Raw genomic sequence first — 20,693 nt, forward strand, 5'->3', positions numbered from 1 at the left:
AGCAACATGAGCTAGTACTGGTTTTCTTTCAAGGAAAAACAAATGAGCTAGCTTTTCCGGTGCCCCCGCTGCTAGACAGCCTACATACGTAGTACATGTTAGGGGCAGAGCCATTGCTCCCATCCATCAACCAGCTGACAAGTGGTGATGACAAATGTTGCAGTAGGCAGATTGCCAAGTTCGTTCATACAAATATTGAAGTGCTCTGCACACTGTGTGCAGATTGCCTAGTTCGTCCATAGGGATATTGAAGTGCTCTGCACTGTGACGTGCCTACCGCCCAAAGTTGCACTGCTATTACGACCATAGTCCCCAAGCCAAGCAACCCACAGCCAGCCTCTTTGAATGCGTCGCAGCAGCAATGAGACGAAGTGAATGCATGTACAGAGAAAAAGTGATGGAAGAATATATATTTTTTGAAAAATACACAATTGCACATCCCCCATATAACTCACAGCACAGGCGTATGGCTTCAGTTCAGTGTTCCCCCATACATACAAAGAGCACCCACATCCTCTCTACTCTCTACTCTCTACTCTCTAGTGGTGCCGTGCCTCCCCATTCCCCAACCTCGCCGCTTGGTTTCCCATGGCGAACCAGCTGCCGGTGCAGCAGCAGGTCGACCCGCTTGGACATGAACATCTCAACCAGCAGCGCATGTGCGCCCCGCGGCAGCAAAGCCTGAACGTAAGTTTCTACCTCCTTGCAGAAAATCAGGGTGGAGCACGTATTTTCTAGCTAGCCATCGCTTCCTATGTGTCGCCTGCTTCCTCTTGTCTTGGCTCCGAGCGCCCGGTCGGCGTTTGGTCCTCCTCGCCTCGCTCGTCCGGCCGGCTTCCGGCTGCTTGGCTTGGACGACCTGTGCGTGTTCCGAGTTCTTTCCCACACGTCCGGCCTGGGCAGCGCGCCTGAAACTCAAAAGTATCAGCGAATGCGTATGCCCAGCACCACTTGCATGCGGATCTCTCTCTCTCTCTCTCTCTCTCTCTCTCTCTCTCTCTCTCTCTCTCTCTCTCTCTCTCTCTCTCTCTCTGTGTGTGTGTGTGTGTGTGTGTGTGTTTTTCTTTACCACATCACTTTTTTGCAGTACTACATATCACGTTTATTTTTGGGCGTGTTTTGAGCTTGTTGGAGTTGTGAGCATCTTACTTTCGACAAAATTAAAAAAAGAAAAATCTCGAAGAAAAAAAAAAGACGAGCTGTGAGCATCTTAGTTTCGATAAAATTATTAGGTTTCAAAAAAAATCGAAGAAAAAAAAGGGACGAGTTGTGAGCATCTTCATCACTATGTGGAGACCGGATTTGTACTTTACCGTGGGTTTTGGAGTATTGTTTCGGGTCAATAAAATTCAGTTGGTCGAAAAAATGCGCACGTACGCCGGTCCTAGATGTACGGCACCACCGCGTACAGCTACAGCCACAGAAAAAACTTTAAAGCCATGTACCCAATATACTCGGCTTATATTGATATAAACACGGTTTATATATAAGCCGAGTAAAATACCCGGCTTACATGACACGGTTTACACTCCATCGGCTTATAAGGTATAAGCCGAGTGCCAGTGCAAAAACTCTCAGTTTATGTATAAACTGTGTGTTTATACGAGGCTCTCAGCTTACTAAAGTAACATGACGGCAGCTGAAAGATAACGGCCACATGTCACCGTCTGTATAAACCGAGTGTCTACTGAAGCCACACGGTTTATGTATAAACCGAGCGTCTTCTGAAGCCACACGGTTTATGTATAAACCGAGTGCCTACAAGCGCTACACATTTTATCTATAAACCAAGTGCCAAAATGAGCCGCACGGTTTCTATATAAACATGTAAACCGAGTGCCGACTCCTGCTGTACTCGGCTTATAGTCCAGCCATTGTTACAAATATGCCTATAAGCCGTGTGCCTGGCACCTGGAGTACTCGGCTTATACAGCTCCCGTGGCATAATATGCCTATAAGCCGGGTGCCATGTCCCTGGGACACTCGGTTTATAGGCCAGATTGCTTTTTTCTTTCTACATGCTTCAGCGAGCAGCGGCAACATGGCTTATATATCCAGCAAGCAACATGTCCAGCAAATATAGATCCAACAAGTAATATATAACCAACGAAGGTTCACAACAACAATATATTACAACTTGACAACCATAACAAATTGACCATGAGTCCAAAGTCCACACAGGTACATATCCAACAAGGTTCACAAACAAAAGCATGAGTTCCAAGTTCACACCAAGCATGAACCTCAAACATGCAATGTGCTCCACCGTAGCATGTGTGCCCACCGTCAACGGCATCCACGATGCAAACCTATAAGTCCATTATCAAACGCATGAGTTTTCAAAGTTAAGTTTCAAATGATCGATAAGGCACAAGAGTCAACAAGCATCAACATATAAGGTTCAAATTGAAGCTAAGAAGTATGAACAATATAAGCATCAACACTTGTGGGCTCTACTATCAACAATGCACAAGCTGTAAGTTGAGAAGCACAAAGACAAGACGCAAGCATCAACAATGCACAAACATAGACAACTACCTCGAGTGATCATTGTTGCAAGGAGGTCGAAGCGCCATGAGCCGTAGTGGGAGTCACTGGGCTTGCTTGTCCTGACTGAGAACACTTCAAGAACGAGAAGGTAAGATGGTAAGATTCATGATCTTTAAGCATGACTAGTCAACAAACGTGTCGGGTTTGTGAAGGCAGTGCGGGTCATGTTGCTCTGTTGGCCTAGAAGTTCTTATGCTCTCAAAGGAGGCCTTCGAATGACACGTGCCAGGCCCCCACATTTTTCGGACCCGCCTGTAATATTTGAGACATTTATTGCACTGCTATGGTTTCTGCGTCAGAAATTGCAGATATGCAAGGTGACAGATGAAATCATGCCCAGAAGCGGCATGAGAAATCCTATGTGATCTCCTTGTGACATGCGTAGGCCTTGTGCGGACGAGGGTGAGGCAGGCCCAGCCACCTACTTCGGGTTGCCGAGTGCCCGACCGTGTTTTGGCTCCCAGCAAAGAGCCAATCACTGGGTGTAGAGTGAATTTTCAGTAGTGACTTTTGCATGTGATCATAATATGGGTAACCTAGGGGGTCAGAAGAGTACACTAGTTACTTTTGCATGTGATCATAAAGCGGCGTTAAATTGGGAGTTTCAAAAATAAGACCCATAAAACTAGTCGGGAGAAATTGGGTGAGAAAGAAATAACAATAAATAGTTAAGATAAATGCAATGATCATTTTAAACCAATTTTCCATAAATTTTATGGGTTGCCAACATATAAGCCGAGTGCTATCATACGGCACACGGCTTACGTACTGTATAAGCCGAGTGTTATCTCAGGGCACACGGCTTACATACTGTATAAGCCGAGTGCTATCCCGCGGCACACAGCTTATAGAATGCTCTGTGACGGCGCCGTCAGCTACCTCCGTTGTAGACACGTGGCAGATGTCTTTGCTGAGTGCCAGCTGGAAGCCGAGTGCTTTTTCCTGTAGATACCGTGTGCTCACTATAAGCCGAGGGCTTTTTTCTACACTCGGCTTATAGATGGCTATAAGCCGAGTCCTTCGCATTTGCCGGGAGCTTTTTTGCCTAGACACGGCTTAGATGCATATAAGCCGAGTACTCGAAATATAGCTTTCGGCTTATAGCCTAACACACGGGAAAACAGAATTTTCCTGTAGTGGGCATCCCAGCCAGCATTTTAGAACTAGCGCTTGGCGTGGTAGTTGTAGCTCGTGCTAGAGGCAGCCGACGAGGATGTCCAGCACAGCCTCCTCCTCCGGCACAAACCGCGTCGGCGTGGTCACGTAGACCGTGCAAGCGAAAAGCGATGGTTGTGGGGCCACGCACCTCGTTTGCCATGCACCTCGCATGAAACATCTGATGTACGTCGGCGTGGTCACGTAGAGGCGGCGGAACTTCTCGTTTGCCATGCAGCTCGCATCTGATGGGCTCCTGCGCACACGGATCTGAGGCCGTTGTGCATCTCGTCGCCTCCTGAGCTTGCCGGTCGCAGTTCTTCTCTACGGCCGGCGAACCAGTCGGAGTCGAGACCACCTTGTCGTCGAGGAATGCGAGCATGTTGGCGACCTCGTACTCGTACTCGGCGATTCAAGTCGTGCGAGTCAACCCACCGACCCACGCCGCGTGGGCCACGCCAAGTCGAGCGCGCAAGAGTTAACACAACGCGATGAACTCGTCCGCGAAAGATGACGCCCTTGGTGATTGAGCTGAAGGCCTGGCTAGGGTGCTCTTCTCGGACCAGCGCACGCATGCTCAGCGAGCGAGCTCAGCCCACGACTCTGTGCACCTGCTGCAACTTTGATTCGCTTTTCACTGAATTTAATATCGGATTGAAATTTTGTTCTAATCATAATAGACTTGCACATCTCATGTTGTTTTCTAATTCTGTCATGGCCAGAACGTTCCTGTCATCCACCTTGACATCGGACGTCCACCGCATGGAGAAGAAGACGACCTGGCCCAGCGCTATGAGAATTTCGTGCGAATAATCATCCGCCGGTTAACAAAGATCTGCCCTGCAACCTATTACGGAAAGCCAATTACCCCATACCCAAATGCAGCGAACCATCCTACTAACGGTCATAGCTACTTCCGTGTCGTGTTCTTTTCAAGCACCAATGATTATGCGAGAGTGGAATTCCTGATAAGGGACTTTGACCTCTATCTACTGGGATTTACGAGGCAGCTGGATGGCGAGTGGTCGCCTTGGTACCGTTTTACACCTTCTCTGGGGTGGCCGTCATTCGACATGGGCCAAGTTGTAAATTATAGGTTTGATGGGGGACATGAGCACAGGTATGTTTCCTCCCCTTTTTCAATACATGTTTTGTTTAGTTCATCGCTGTTTCATGTTGTACTCGTGTATTGAAAGTACTAGTAGCATTTCAGGAATACTTTTGGATGCCAAACATATGATACAAATGACCTACTAGTCTGGAGATAGTTTAAATTTTGGCAATTGATTGAAGTGTCGTATAGTTTTAAACTCTCACGTTTCCTGTTTGAAATCCATAACAATTTTGAATCCCCAACCCATTTAGTTTAACATTTCATATTGATTTTATCTCTTGTGTTCTGAGGTTACTAGTACTGTATGATACAGCGTTGACATGGGTGGTCGCGAAACTCTAGAGTTCATCTTCGACACAATTTGGACGTGGCACCCGAATGATGTGAGAAGCACAAATCTGAAGCTGGCGGTTGAAAAAGCTTTCACGCTTATTTGCGAAGCACTACGATTCCAGTATGTTTTTGATGAGCTAGTAAGGAGGATCCAATATGGAGAGGATTCAAGTCCCCTGGACATTGCAGACCTGCCTAGAGAGAGAGAGTCTAGAAGCGCATTGGCAGCTGGGGCGTCATGTGTGAAGTTGCCTTAGAAGCAGGCCTCAATGGTGGCTTGCTAAGAACCAGAGACAAGATGAAGGATTACGACCGAATCTACCATATCAACAGCTTCCTGGATATGATAAATGGACTCAGTGTTCTCAAGAGGATCGAGAAATCTCATCTGATCCCGCCGGTGCATCAGCGAACCCCGGCCTATGGAATGCCTGTTCTTGAACCGGGCTTCATACCGCTGGACCAAGATTATCCCCCGGACAATTGGTGAGCAGGCACTCCGGCCCCGTCGTGCGCAGGGATGAATGGATGGCTACTTGGTCTCTATCTCTTATTGGGCTTAACCCTATAGTACTACTGTTTATGTCGATTTGGATTTGGTGGCTGTGCATGCCGGCCACATGTAAGTGTGTTTAGGACAATTTGACAGCTCGGCCGTGCGCAGGGATGGCTGTGCACGCCGGCTGTATGCTCTATTTGTCAGCTATGTTGTACTCCTATTAAGACTTGGTAGCTAGGCCGTGCTCAGGGATGGCTGTGCACGCCGGCTATTTCTCAGTTATGTTGAACTCGTATTCAGACTTGTTTTGTCTGTTTGACTTTTTTATTTATTTATTTAGAATTATCTGCTTGATTTCTGTCAACATCATCATGTGTTTCTTTCCCAATGAATGATCGGATTTGTGCCGGAGGAACTCCCCACGGTGGAGGAGACCAGGACGGGCAGCGGCGAGAAGATGCTCACGGTGAACGTGAAGTCATCGGGCAAACTTGGACATCATGTTTTGGAGTGCCGTATGCATGTAACAGCCGCTTAAGGTGTGTTTGATAGCATTCTCAGTCTAGCTATGCACAGTCTGGTTGGTGGCAATTTGTTGTCCGGGTAATGACCTAGCAGGCCGCCCAGATTGTCTAAGCTCCCAGTTCAATTCCAGCATATCCCTTTTTCAACAAAAGTGATCTCCAAATTGTAAGCCTCAAGACCAAAGACAGTAAAAGCAAGGGAACTCCCAGCTTTTCATCTCTGTTTGGTTCTCCATATTGCAATCATATAATGAAGGACAGGAGAATGATGAAACCTTATAGATAATACTCTATCTCAAAAACAAGATGTTTTTTAATAGTGTCAAAAAATGTCTCGCGTTTTGAGACAGAGGGAATAGTATATACGCCGATGTTACGATTGTAGCAGTAAATGTGGCAGGGTTTCTGTAAGATAAGTTGAACTCTGCTAGCATACATAGATACTGTTAGAATTAAGCCAACACAGCACCGATGAAAATCTAACTTTACTCATACAGGCAGCAATAAGAAATACATACTTTGTTTAGTATGGCACAAAATAGCACTTAAAATACGACAGCTGTTGCTTAAAGGATGGGCCAGTTAAGTTACAGCTGATAAGAGAAAAGGGACCAGTTCACAGTAACTTCCATTCTGCAAGAGCCAATTTTAAGCTCAGTACTGGAGCTTGTACCCGATCTCCTGGGTTCAAACACTACTTCATGACTCTTAACATCTTCTCTGCAATGACTCTCCACAACCTGATCCCCATTAATACAGTGTGCCATGACAGAAATCCTCAGCAATCCCTCAAGTCCAACAGAAACGACCTTGCATCTAAGCTTGATGTTGCCATCAGCATCAAGAGGCAATCTATCATCTCCACATTCCAGCAACTTGACTTTCAAGCCAGCTATGTCATCGATGCTCGCACAAAATACACCACGGAAACCATCTGGCCATGATCCACCAACGACTTTTACACTGATTGTGGCCTCCACAGATCGGATGATCTCTTCGAATGCCATCTCCAGAGTGCTAAGCTCACTAGTGAAACTTCTATCCACAAAACCTGTCCTGTATGTCATAACTAGGCGGCTTAAATATTTATCCTCAGATTCAGCAGTGCCCTTCACTTTCAGCTCAATCTCAAAGTACGAAGGATCTGATGACACCACAACAGCACGGGTTGGACCTGTCAGCGTTAGATATGGATCCTGCATCACACAATTAATTAATTAATATGTAAAGTTCACCAGTAATTAATAAGAAACATAACCAAACTATTATGGTCTCTGTTGGTAAAAAGACAGGTGGAACATAATTATGGTGACAATGTGACATGTGTTAGAAATCCGAAAGAGATAAATGTGAGGAAGGTTACAATTATCAGCATATGTAAGAAGCAAGAGCCTACAATCACAGTTTGGCCAGTTAGCAGCTTTATACCTTGGAAGCCCTTCAGACTAAACAAACCAGTCTAAACAAAAAGTCAGTCCAAAATGCCAAAGTAAACATTGAGCAGCATAATGAAAAAAAGTTCATAAAATCGTGCACTTTATTAAAAATGCATAGCATAAAGATTGTGAGGTACGTTGAGATGGATGTGTGGCCACACGAGGAAGGATCGAGTCCGGAATGATGATATACGAGCTAGAGTTGGGGTAGCACCAATTGAGGAGAAGCTTGTCCAACATCGTCTGAGATGGTTTGGGCACATTCAGCGCAGGCCTCCAGAAGCTCCAGTGCATAGCGGACGGCTAAAGCGTGCGGAGAATGTCAAGAGAGGGCGGGGTCGACCGAATTTGACATGGGAGGAGTCCGTTAAGAGAGACCTGAAGGATTGGAGTATCGACAAAGAGCGAGCTATGGACAGGGGTGCGTGGAAGCTTGCTATCCATGTGCCAGAGCCATGAGTTGGTTGCGAGATCTTACGGGTTTCACCTCTAGCCTACCCCAACTTGTTTGGGACTAAAGGCTTTGTTGTTGTTGTTGTTTGTATAAAGATTGTGAGGTACATTACAGTAATGACGGGACAAAAATATTAGCTTAATGCTCAAGTGTCCGGCAGACAAATAATAGTATATTTGTTCAGTTGCACGTATATCCACACTAAGCATGTCTTGTTCAAAATTATTTGTTTGCTAATTCCTTGCATATTGCGCCAGAAGATCTTTCAAGCAAACTTTCAAAGGAGAACACAAGATACTACTTACATAAACAAAGAGAACGCTGGTCCCAAACAGAACTGAGGGACAGACAGACAATGGACTACGTAGTGCGGGAGTTGGGAGCACAAGTTAGGGTTGTGGAGTTCTCAACGCAATAATCAAGAGTTGGTTAAATGTTACAGGCGCTCTTCCATATGACTTCTATATACCTGAAAACATGCACTAATTTGATGCACGGAATCATACTCAAATTCAAACTTGTGCATTAACAAAATGCCTGCTCTACTATTGATGAGGGAGTGCTGCAGGATAACAAATCTTATCAGCACTCACCACTTGCATATGCACTTCATGATAAGCACAAAGTGACGTAATATGACCCCAAGTTTAGGCCTAATTCCCATCACAAGGCGTTCAATAAAGCCCTAAAAAGGACAACATCCGGTTGATCACAATCAAAACTTGAAGAGCTTTAATTTCAACTAATTATGAGATTGTCCGTTGCATTCCAGTCTAGAGCCATTTATATGGATAAAAAAAACATGATTATACACCTCCCAAACGCTCCTTGAAAATTACAAAGATAAAAAACCAACACTTGCATGAACCATTACATAAGGGCAGCATTTTCTCTACATGCACTTTTAAAACAATTTGATAAGTTCAAAATAAATTATTAATATTGATAAACTATTAATTTTTCTAACAAGACATTTTGGCCAGTGAAAATACAAAACAATTTGTAGTGGCGGTGGTGAATTGAATAAATTTCGAAAAAATTAAAGTTTGGCTGGCTTGGAGGCTTTCATGTGACATGAGCTCCTTTGCTTATATCTTGGAAGCTCTTTTTTCCTTCATGAAGAGATGCCATAGCCCATAAGCATCTGGCATTGAAATTTCGCACAAACAAGAAATTACCACCAAACTTGCATATTTATTCTTATATGAACAACAAAGCCTTCACATTGGATCGTTACATTTTTTTAGAAGCATCTATGATTGTCATAACTTTAAGTACTTATAACCATTGTACTAAGGATCGATGTGTTACATTCTTACTAATATGGCGCCTGAAAAAGAATGATTTTGAGACAGATACCAATAGTGACGAACCTCTTGGCTGATGGTCTGGCAGTTATCCCTGTCGCAGGAGAAGATCATGTTGCGTTTGTGATCCACCACATCACGTACGGAAAAGAACCCATACACATGCAGCGGCCACTGTAAACTCTGGTCAATTTCTGCAACTTTGACTGAAAAGAACTGCAGCGTGTTCTTGGTTGAGCCATCGCCAGAGAAGGTGAAGCGCATGGAGGGGATAGTAGCTGCATCAATGACATGTCACAATGTCAGTAGGACGGATGGGGAGGAAAATAATACTGTAAATGAAACCAAAGCGCGTGTAGGCAGAGGTTACGCTACTCACTCTCATCCTCAAATTTACCAAAATAGCCGCCTTCGCCCCAAACACTCGTCCAGAATCCACGAAACTGATCCCAGGGATCCTGTGGTCCCCCCCTTTTCTCTAAGATCTTCCTCCCTGTCGCTTCAACAAATTCCTTCGCGGCCTTTATCATCGCCGCTTTCTTTGCCTTCTCCGCCTCCTCCTCCTTCTCCTTCTTTGCCATCCGCTCCTCCATCACCGCCTCACGTTTCTCCCTCTCCTCCATCCGCTTGTCACGCATCGCCTTCTCCACCGCCTCCATCTCGCCACCCGACGAATGCATCACCCTCTTTGTAGCCCAGATGGCAGTCGCCCTCGCCGCCGCCGCCGCCGCCGCCGCTCTCTTTCTGGTTTGGTGTACGCGAGAAGGAACCTTGGACGACGATCGGCTTGGGTTTGGGTTGCGAAGTTGGGAAAGGGAGCAATACCCCCGAGGCCGAGAGATCGGATCCGATGGGCTTTTTTTCTCGGCCAGCTACGATCAAAGCAAAGTACCCTGCCTGCTCGGCCTTCGCCTCTCTCTTCACGGAGGAAAAAAAACTCGGGTTTTTGTTTTCCGTTGCCACAAAAAAAAGGGTTTATTTTCATTTGATCAAACATACTGCCCCGGTTCTTTTGGCTGATTCTTCCATAATCTTGAGAATCGACCTTCCATATAGCTTCTCTCAGAATCTTGTACCCATTTTTTTTACAATCATAACTAGTTAGGATGTGAACAGCTAGGATTGTAAAAAAAAATATGAGTACAAGATTCTGGGAGAAGCTATGTGAAGGATTGATTCTTAAGATTCTGGAAGAAGCAGCCAAAAGAACTGTGCCACTGTATGCAATGCTAGATGACTGACTGATGGTCAGGTGACTAAAAAATTAATCCTAAACAGTTTTTCCTCTCGTGTGTACGGACTAGAACCCTAGCTACAACCAGGAATGCCTTTCGGCGCCGTCCTTCGGTGACTACCCTTCACCGACGACTGAGGTGAGGGGGTAGCTGGATCCCGCACATGCACATGCAGATCAGTAGCTTTAGTTTCTAGAGCCTTAGTAGCTTAGGTTTTGGATCGTTCGACGTCTTTGCTTCAGCGGCGGCAACGACGACACTGAATAAAGAAGCTTCAATTCCTCACCTGACGAGGCAATCAACTCTATGGTCGGTGAGAATTTGGGAACTAACTTGTTCAAGCGGGGGTGTCATGGTGGTGGTGGCATACTTGTGTCAAACTTTTGTCCTCGGGCTTCACCATTGTGAGGGCGTATGTTTCAGCACCAACGCGGAGCTTGGGAGGTAGTGGAGGAGCGGATGCAAATAGTGGTCTGCATGAACGATATTTGTAAGACGGATCATATGCTGGATTTGTGATTGGTGACTGGCAGGTATGATTTCCTCCTACAACGTCTTAGTCATGCATAGGTGTCAGATCTGGAGTTTGATATCGAGTCTGAGGTGCTACGCATGTCTGATTTGTTCGACGGCAGGGGCTTCACCTTTGGTGAGCCACCTTGGAGATCCGCAAAACTGCATATATGTGATGAAGCCGCGTCAATGGATGAGAAGGTGATCCGTCATTTTTTTTTCTTTGGTGGTTGTTGTATGGTGGTGCAGGGGGAAAGTTACGGGAGTTGATGTCAAGCTCACAAGATATTTTTATCATGATTGTAATTTTCCTACTTGGTTAGTAGTCCTTTGTGCAAAGTCTAGCATTTGTTGTCTTTTCGGTTTTCTGAGGTTGGTGTCTATTTGACTTCTACTATGATCTTTATGATATGAATGAGAGGCACGTATTATCACAAACAAAAGACCGGGATATTTGAATATTTATTTTTGATCAGTCACTTTTTATTTAACCATGGAATTTGTTGGAACATGTCATCTGGTCCCACTGTGGTATTCTTTATTTCGATTCAACAAAGTGCCAATAGCTTCTGGATGTTGGCTAAGTGATTCAATCTTCGCCTCTGAAGGATGAGAACCCACTATGTAGCATCTACATCGACAATTCAAGCATTGTATACATCATTAGTCTAATTCTTTGTAGGAAGTACCCCTAATAACGAACTTGCAAAATGGATCTGTTTATCATAAAGAGATTCATTGTTCCTGACCCTGCTTCACCTTAATTGTTATTTGAACAAAAATATCACAATAAACTTTTGGTAGAAGTTCTATCTTGGTTGGAGTGGGGATAGCATTTCTCTTCGCATCGTTGTGTGCTTATCTATTGTACTAGCAAAAGAGTCCCTTTATTTTAACACATGGCATCCCATCCGTGTTGCCATCTATCATCCTTCCCATCCTCGCCAATGGTGGCCTTAGTGCCCATACAATCACAAAATGTTCCAATGTTGTCAATTATAAGGCGTCTCTCTCTCGGCGTAAGATGTGAAATCTTTTTTTTCCTTTGAGGTTTTGGCAAGGCTTGCATGTGTTTATAGATGGTTTATTTCGTCTCCAATCTTGGTTTTGCTCCTGTGTTCATTTCCAATCCGGATAGGCACCAATATAAAAAAAAGACGGATCATGCACCATTGATTAAGCTTGCACCCTAATAAAATTCAAATTCATTTCTTATATCCTATCCTTAACAGTTATATTCAAAATTTATTCAGGTGTTTATTTCGTCTCCCATTTTTTTCCAATGGCTAACAGATAAAATGACATCATATTCATATTCTACACATTTTTAATTAAATTTCACATATAACATGTTAAATTTGGAGTTAGTGTTTAAAATATATGTACTACGGGTTGATTAACCCAAACATTAGAGGGGTTTCCTGCAAAAATGAAAATCGTACTTAAATTTGTCCCGCGGGTTGATGATGAGAATATTAGGGGGGTTCTATAAAAACAAAAATCTGACTTAGAACTGGACTTCGAGTTTATTATTAGAAACATCAAGGGGTTTCCTGCAAAATAGCATGATGGAACAAAAAATACCTATTTTCTTTATTAGTAGGTATAGATAAATCTACACTGCGAGCACTAAATAAGATTGCACAATTCATCCCCTTCATGTCTACCTTTCTACTGGATTCAATCCATCAAGAAAAAGTGATGGAAACTAGAGCAATCAAGTGGATGACCCAAAAGAAAAAAAACAATCCAATTATAAATGTGAAACAAAAGTCCTAATACTAATATTGCATACTTAATTGTCCTAATTTCAATTACTTTGTTTTGAGCCGTTCTTAAGTTCAATTACTAGTCGGCCGAAATGTAGAATAGACCAAGCCCAAGAATACGGTTGAAGATCTTATAAACCCATCAACAGGATACTGTGATGAGTAAATAATTGGAGATTATTTTATTCCCATGGATGTTGAAAGGATTATGGGAATAACTCTAAGTACAAACTTGACCGATGGCTTTGTTGTTTTGCAGAAAACAAAATATTACAAATTTTCGGTTCGATCAACATACTACAATGAATGGATGCATCACTTTGTTGGGCGTCTCAAAAGATCAGATGGCGGTCCTTCCACTACTATTCCGGCTTGGAAAAAACCTATGGAAACTCAGTGTTCCTAGTAAAATCAAAATATTTGGTTGGAAGGCTCTACATGGAATCATCCTAGGCTTGCCAGTGCTAGCAAATCGACATATTCCTATTTCTAGACAGTGCCACGTTTGTCAGAGGGGGCAGAGGATATCCACGGTCCGCCATCTAATGTTCACATGCACAATAGCTAGAGAAGTTTGGAGAGTTCTGGGGCAAAAGGAGGTAATTGATCAAGCACTTGATTCTGATAGATCTGGCAGCATCGTTTTTGAAAATTTACTTTGGGATCAACGTCGGCAGTCACCAAGTGTTCAACATCTGACTCTACAAGATTCTATCGTTGTGGGTTCATGGTATATCTAGCGGCAAAAGAGAGAAGTTGTTAAGGGAAGTGGGATCTCCAGCCCGCCAAGAACTGCATTGGTGATACATGCAATAACAACTAACTAATCTAAGGTGATTGATGACATTGGGTAACATCTAACTCATCTATGGTTGTTGATGCGTGCTATATGGACGATGGAAGGGGAGCTACAACCGCTATTCTTCGTAATCATTAAGGAGAAGCGATGTCAGGGAGAACTTTCTTATTGTTCATGTGCTCGATGCTCCTTCAGCGGAGGGGTTAGGGCATCTCCAACGGCAACCCAAAAAAACCTCTCGCATCCGTCCGCTGATAGGGGGGACCAGTCTGTGGACATGGATACAGGAGGCAGCCATCCAACTCTAGCTGGATGCATTTTCACAACAACTCAAACCAACCAGACGAAATTCGTGCAAACAAGTGCGGGTTTCATATAAATACGACCTGATTATATAAATATGATGGATTTCATATAAACATGATGGATTTCATTACAAATACATGAAAGCGGTCCTAGGTGGGCTAATCTAAATGATTGTCGGCGTCCGCACTACAAAAAAAACACTTCCGTGATGATACGTGTTTGTCACAGTAGGTCGCGTTTTTTGTCATGCATGTACATTCATGATGATTTTATGACACAATCAAGATAGTCATACCTGTGTTGTCGTAGAAGTGTTCCATGACATTACCAAAATTATCATCATGGAAGTGTCCACTTCCATGACGATAAACCGCGCGTCACAGAAGTGCTTTAGTTAAGGGTGACCAACACGTGGCATCCATCGTAACGGAACGCCGTTAAGCTATCGGGTCCGGTTTTGGATCCGATAACCCGTTAACAGCCCCAACCAATGTGGATTTTCCACGTGTAAAATCATCATTGGCTGGAGGAAACACGTGTCGGCTCACCGTTGGGACAGATGTCATCCACTCATTTGATCGAAGGCGCCTATGATACGGCGACACGTGACACGGCCCAACGGAGGCCCATTTCTATGAAAAGGCCGGCCCGTTTGACTTGGTCAAAAGGTGGCGGGCCGGCCCACGGAAAGCCTGTTAACGGCCTGTTCGCATATAGCCCATTTACAGCCCGCTAACCCAGGGCCCGTTACGACCTCTCCAAATTAGGCCCACTAGCGTCATCTGGGCCGTCCAATATGATTCCAACCCGTTTTAACTTCCGGCCCATGTGTGGCCCATGACTTCTTTCGGCCCATATGAGGCCCTTTGTAACTCTTGGCCCATTAACGGTCCGTGGTGAAACTGGCCCGTAATGAATAGTGTATAACTTTATACCCATTAACGGCCCATTATTCCATTGGGTCGTTTCCAGCCCAAGTTATCTTTCGGCCTTCTCAGGGCCCATTGATTCTTGGGCTCATTTGCAGTATTCGGTTACATACGGCCCGTTACTGTCATTTTCTGCTTGTGGGCAAAATTCAGTCCATCGTTACAGTCGGCCCGTTTGTGGACCGTTAATACGTTGGGCCGTTTTCATGTCAAAAAAAATCGTTGGGCTATTTTCATAGAGTTATCAAATACGGCCTATTAACGGCCTGTTATGGTCCACAAATAGTACGGCCCATGATTGGCGAAATGATGATATGCCCCGTAGAAGGCCCATGGATCCTACGGCCCGTATGAGGCCCATGGATCGTACGACCCGTAGAAGGCCCATGGATCGTACGGCCCGTAGAAGGCCCATGGACCCTACGGCCCGTAGAAGTCCCATGGATCCTAAGGCCCGTATAGAAGGCCAATGGATCCTACGGCCCGTATAGAAGGCCAATGGATCCTACGGCCCGAAGAAGGCCCATGGATCATACGGCCCGCAGGAGGCCCATGGTTACAACAGTTCGTGTGTTGCCATGATTATTTTGGCCTAGTTACCAAAAATAGGCTATTGTGGCCACTAGAAAAACACAGAAAAAGAACTGCAGTGACTACAAGCAAACAACTAAACAAGACAATAAGGAAATAAATAAGCAAGCAATTAACGCTAGCCTATTACCGCTATTACACATATTACATCCACTAGGCATCAAAGTTCGCCACCAGTGCAAATATAGGGAACAAAGCAGCATATTACATACACTGGCCGTCAAAATTGGCCACCAGTGAAAATAAACGCGGCAGCAAAACAAGAGCATAACTGAAACAACTTCAGAAGATCTCAAGAAACTATCCTGGGTATCCACCATGCTGGCAATAAGCTTAGCAAGATTATTAGCTTTGTCCTGTTTGGCGCTAAAATCCTCCAACGCTTGATGTTGCACCAGAAAGTATGCATCTTAATGCTCCAGGGACTTCCGCAGTCCTTCCGCTTCTTGTCGCAGCACAGTTGATCGGTGTCTTTCAGCTTGTAGTTGAGACTCAAGAAACCGAATTGATTCAGACAGTGAGTTTAAATAGCTTATGCAAGCGGTAGTGGCCAGTATCTCAAACACTACAAGACAGGACTTTGGGGTTGTCTCGCTGTCTTCAAGATAGTCTTCCTTAGCTTTTTTATCAGCTTTGTTGGAGGCCAACAAGGATGTGTCACTATCCTGAACCTTATCTGCATTACTTCCTTTACCATTGCCTAATAAGGCACTCTTCCCCAATATTCTGTCAGCATTCTAAAAGAAGAAACAAGCAGACACATAACAAGTTTAGCATGTACTAGTATATGAAACTCAATTCGATGAACCAGTTCATTAGTAAGGTGGACAGGATTAAACTACCAAGTCTTCTATTGCCAAGTACTAGTACATAATAAAAGCATCAAACAAACATATATCTATGTCCTATGGTCACTGCATTGTCTTGCCAAATCAAAATAGAGACACGGTTCAAATCATACCAGTTCAAGACAAAGCAGCAGTGAAAGAATACAAAGCATGGAAAACTACACGGCACAACAAGATTTCAGATGGGTACCACGGGTCTACATGTACAACAACACTATTGGCTCTGTTGTGATGCTAGTAATGTGCATGATATGAAAGTCAACTGTATACACAATTAAAATTGAAATCAACAGAGCTATTGATAAGAGCAAACCTGTTAAAGAAATATGCTTGAACATACCAGCTATGCCATTGGAGTTTTGATTGGACCCTTCAATTTAAAAATAAGTTTGTATGAGTAAATACAGTGATACAAGAGCAAAGCAATCATAATTAAAAAAAGGCGCGCCTAGGCTCTAGGCGTTGGCAAAACGCATTGCGCATAACTACTCGTAATCTATGCATAACTGCGCATAAGCATGCGCGTTGGTCAGTAAAGCGCAAGGCGGTGGCAAAACGCACAATTAATGCCTAGTGCTTTTTTGAACAATGATAGCAATGGAATCTTAAATTAGAATAGTTGTTCTTCATGTTTAGGCACTTGTTCTACATGAACAGAGTACAGTAAGACGCAAGAATATAATACTTAAAAATAGACAATGAGCTCATAGACCTTACCACATTCTTGGTTCGGGACCAGTACAGAACAAGGCATTCCCAGTCATCGTCCAGTAAATGTGTCTCGGGAGAACGTAAGGGAATTTGATGGGTTTCTTTGCCGGTGAAGTACCTTTTCTTCAGGTAATTCCGATACTGCCACCAAGCATTCTTGAAGATAGCAGAGGTATTAGCACAGGTTACCTCATCCTGAGTTTCCAAATCGATCCTTCTCTATAGAGAAAAATGAGAAAAATTGATGTATTATAACCATCATGGAGGTAGGATGTATGGGACAAAGCAAAGTAATTGCCATGAATAACATTACTTACACATAACTCCTAGACAAACACCTGCAACTGGCATTTTCCTTCATCTTCAGTATAATATTTCCAAGATGGGAAGATACGCACATACGATTTAACAACATCAAATGCGGTAGATGCTAAACTAAGACTAGCTGGTTGTGCTTCCTCCACAGGAATAGGCGTACTAACTGGTGGAGTTGGGGTTCACCGTGATAGTACTGGCCCTTTGGGCACTGGAGCTGCCTTACTAACTGCTCTTGTTTGGGAGCTCTGTGGTGGAGATGGTGCTATGTCAACAGGAACTGGGTTACTATCGGCTGGGGTTGGGGTTAGATTGGGTGAAGCTGGTTCTCTATCCATCGCAGTAGGGGTACAATCTGCGAGAGTTTGGGTTATGTGTGGTAGGGCTGGTTCTTGTGCATGTACAACCGGGCTGCTATCTCCACCAAGAGGTAGCACTATTTTATTTGAAGATTGTGTTTTTAGTCCGCTAGATACTAGCATCACCCGCTCCAATTCAAATGGTTGATAAACAGGAAACATAGTTGAATGTACAGACATTGTATGAGAGACAGATGCAATAGATAGTGTGGAAACAAGAGGACATGAAATAGTTGACATGTATATTGTTTAACTAAAACGGATAGCATGACATAATTTCACATATATGATGTATATCTAAACTGGATAGCATAGCATAACATAATTCAGAGATATGATGAATAACTAAACAGGATCACATGACATAATTCACCTACATGTTATCTAAGCAATCAGGATCTCATCATTTAATTCACATATGTGACTTATATGCTAAACAGAGGGCATTCGATATGATGTCTGAACTAAGAACATGGTGTTGAATATTGTGTATATGATGTATAAACTATGCAATGCAAGACACCATATGCATGATATGAGCAGTATAGCCGTGCCAAGTTAGAGCATACACCTTGGTGGGGGAATAGGACTGGTCATCTGTCTCTGAATCCATCTCTGAGGAGCTATCGGGACCCAACAAGAGATCTGCTTCGACAGGTAGCATTGTCTGCTCTGAAGGCCTTGTTTTTGCTCCAGATTTTTCCATCTCCCACCCAAATTGTTGATTCACAGGAAGAGTAGTTTAACGTACAAACATTGTCGACAAAGGGAAATGTAATGAAGAAAAGGATGGGCAAGATATCATTCAAATATATGATGCCTGGTTAAACATGATGGCATTGCACATTTCGCATATATTATGGCTGGCTAAAAGACATGAGACTGCATAATTCCCATATATGATATAGAAACTAAACAGGTGGCATTACAGAACATGTATAAACTAAGCAGATGACATATATGATGTCAAAAGTAGGCACTGCAAGGCAACATATGCATGATATGACTAACATCATCATGCCAAGGTAGAGAAAACACCTTGGGGGGTAAATAGGAGTGGTCAGCGGCGTCTGAATCCGCCTCAGAACAGATATCTTCCTCTAGATTACAATCTGGAGAGGGGTGGGGAGGGTTTGCCATTGAACCCGCCATGGAGCGATGTCTGCATGACATTGTATTGCCGCGCAAAACTCTTCTCTTTTTCTCTACATGTTCAGCATGACTGTGTACAATATCTGACATGCATACGAAAAAAATATGGTGAGATTATGTAAGGAGAGCATGCAGAAATTTAGAGTGATGGTAACAACCAGTGGATGGATCCAAAAATAATGATAGCAGGCTGATGATTTCTTTAATTTAATAAAAAGACAGATGATGATTGCTTTACTATTTGTTTCCCACCCAAGATGAACAACATAGGCATACCCTAGGTGAACCAGATATTAGACAGACATACCATTCATTGCTGCCTCGATATGTGCCCCACAACTAATTTAGAACTCAAGTTTGAACATTAATTTGGACCTGACTTGGAGTCCAAGAGGTGAACAGGACGATAAAGTAGCAGGTAATTTTAAGCAATGCATAACATAAGCAGAAACAAAAGAGTGTGACCTCTCTTATGGACCCGTGTACTCCTCAGGTTCATCTGCTGAGTCGATGATGGTGATGCCATTGCGGTGGGTGCCGGCGGCAAGGAAGGAGATCTGAGGTGGCGAAAGACGGTCAGGAGTCATGATGTCTAGTTTGGTGGATGCTTCTGTCGATGGAGCAGCTCAGGTGAGGTGGACGACATCACGGCAGGAGCAGGACAAACCACACAAAGTTCCCTTCGACACCTACCTATAACTGAAGTAATTCTGTAAGGGCTCATTTGGCTTGCATGATTCTAAAAACGCAGGGATAGGAAAAACACCGGAATAGGATAGGAATGCACATGGTAAACAGAGCATTTCTAAACACAGGATTTCTGTCAACTTGGGTGTTTGGTTTACAGGAATTGGAAGAGCAAAGGAATGCAAAGAAACATGGTCAAAATAAAGTGAAACCATATGAAAGCGTGTACAGTTAGAATGTTATTCTGCCACTAATGCACTTGGTCTTGTTTTCATGCATAGGATTTTGAAAAGTAGGTCCAGGTGGATGTTTTGCTTCATTCCTTTCAACAAAATGCATGAATAATTGAATAGTAGAGTGCCATTGGAAAGTCCCTATTGCTATGTTTTTCCGTTGAACCAAAATAGCCCTAATGGATCGACATGAATGTATAGTAATAAGTGATGCAACAAGTGTACAACCTCTTTGCCATAGCCGTGTAGACCTCAGCATCATTGGGTTGGTCGTTGAAGCAGTTGAGGCAGAGGTGGCTGCCAGAGGTGTGGAGGAAGATCTAAGGAATCTGTAGACAGCGTCCAGGGCACTGCTCTGTTGTGATGGATCGTTCTGTCATTGGAGCAGCTCCGGTGAGCCGTAAGACGTCAAGGCTGAAGCAGCACAAGACAGACATCGCCAATCTCAAGTGGGATTCTAATAGCATTCCAATAGATGATGTAAAATAGATGTAAAATTTACATCACCAAAAACTACCTGACTACACAGATGAGGTAAAAACTGTTGACTCTGAACTTAACCGTCGAAACTGAAATTTACTGTAGAATCTGAATGTTACTGTCGAAACTGAACGCAATGGTAGCAGAGAGGCACTTGACATGTAGTTTAGGGAGGGCCTGCAGTTCATCTTCAACCTGCACCCCCTGAGCCGCCAGCCACCACCGGCCGAACCGCCGGCCCCAGCGCCGCCTCGCCGCCCTGAAACAACTCCCCGCCGCTGCCTCGACTAGCCCTCTAGCCCCCCCCCGCCCCCACCCTAAACCCTAAGATATATAGTGGGGTACCTCTCCGGCGAGCCCCCGTCCCCGCTGCGGGTGGTTCTTCCTTAACTCT

General features: G+C 44.0%; 2 protein-coding genes and 1 long non-coding RNA gene across 3 annotated transcripts; 1 reads left to right on the forward strand and 2 right to left on the reverse strand.

Annotated features, from left to right (window-relative positions):
* The first annotated feature begins 493 nt into the window (after positions 1-493).
* Positions 494-5,495, forward strand: LOC119364643. Its single transcript, XM_037630128.1, has 3 exons — positions 494-687; positions 4,428-4,825; positions 5,133-5,495. The coding sequence occupies exons 1-3, from the start codon at positions 589-591 to the stop codon at positions 5,407-5,409; spliced, it is 774 nt and encodes a 257-aa protein (XP_037486025.1). The 5' UTR covers positions 494-588; the 3' UTR covers positions 5,410-5,495.
* On the reverse strand, positions 2,070-3,085 carry LOC119364644. The gene is made up of 2 exons (XR_005175024.1): positions 2,539-3,085; positions 2,070-2,309 (listed from the first exon to the last, which is right to left on the reverse strand). It is a non-coding gene; the product is annotated as an uncharacterized LOC119364644 (long non-coding RNA).
* A 1,150-nt stretch (positions 5,496-6,645) lies between the features above and the next one.
* LOC119364645 lies at positions 6,646-10,167 on the reverse strand. The gene is made up of 3 exons (XM_037630129.1): positions 9,752-10,167; positions 9,439-9,650; positions 6,646-7,371 (listed from the first exon to the last, which is right to left on the reverse strand). Exons 1-3 carry the CDS (start codon positions 10,050-10,052, stop codon positions 6,763-6,765), a joined length of 1,122 nt encoding a protein of 373 aa, XP_037486026.1. The 5' UTR covers positions 10,053-10,167; the 3' UTR covers positions 6,646-6,762.
* Positions 10,168-20,693: the final 10,526 nt, after the last annotated feature.

Source organism: Triticum dicoccoides, chromosome 2B (genome assembly GCF_002162155.2).
Source record: "Triticum dicoccoides isolate Atlit2015 ecotype Zavitan chromosome 2B, WEW_v2.0, whole genome shotgun sequence".
NCBI lineage: Eukaryota > Viridiplantae > Streptophyta > Magnoliopsida > Poales > Poaceae > Triticum > Triticum dicoccoides.

Bases quoted from the DNA above. Each gene is read 5' to 3' on its own strand.
- LOC119364645 (XM_037630129.1), bottom strand. From the start codon at position 10,052: ATGCATTCGTCGGGTGGCGAGATGGAGGCGGTGGAGAAGGCGATGCGT. The intron at 9,651-9,751 runs GTGAGTAGCGTA...TCATTGATGCAG, and splicing joins TGGTAAATTTGAGGATGAGA to CTACTATCCCCTCCATGCGC. The intron at 7,372-9,438 runs GTTCGTCACTAT...TGTGTGATGCAG, and splicing joins GCCAGACCATCAGCCAAGAG to GATCCATATCTAACGCTGAC.
- LOC119364643 (XM_037630128.1), top strand. From the start codon at position 589: ATGGCGAACCAGCTGCCGGTGCAGCAGCAGGTCGACCCGCTTGGACAT. The intron at 688-4,427 runs GTAAGTTTCTAC...TGTCATGGCCAG, and splicing joins CGCGGCAGCAAAGCCTGAAC to AACGTTCCTGTCATCCACCT. The intron at 4,826-5,132 runs GTATGTTTCCTC...TGTATGATACAG, and splicing joins GATGGGGGACATGAGCACAG to CGTTGACATGGGTGGTCGCG.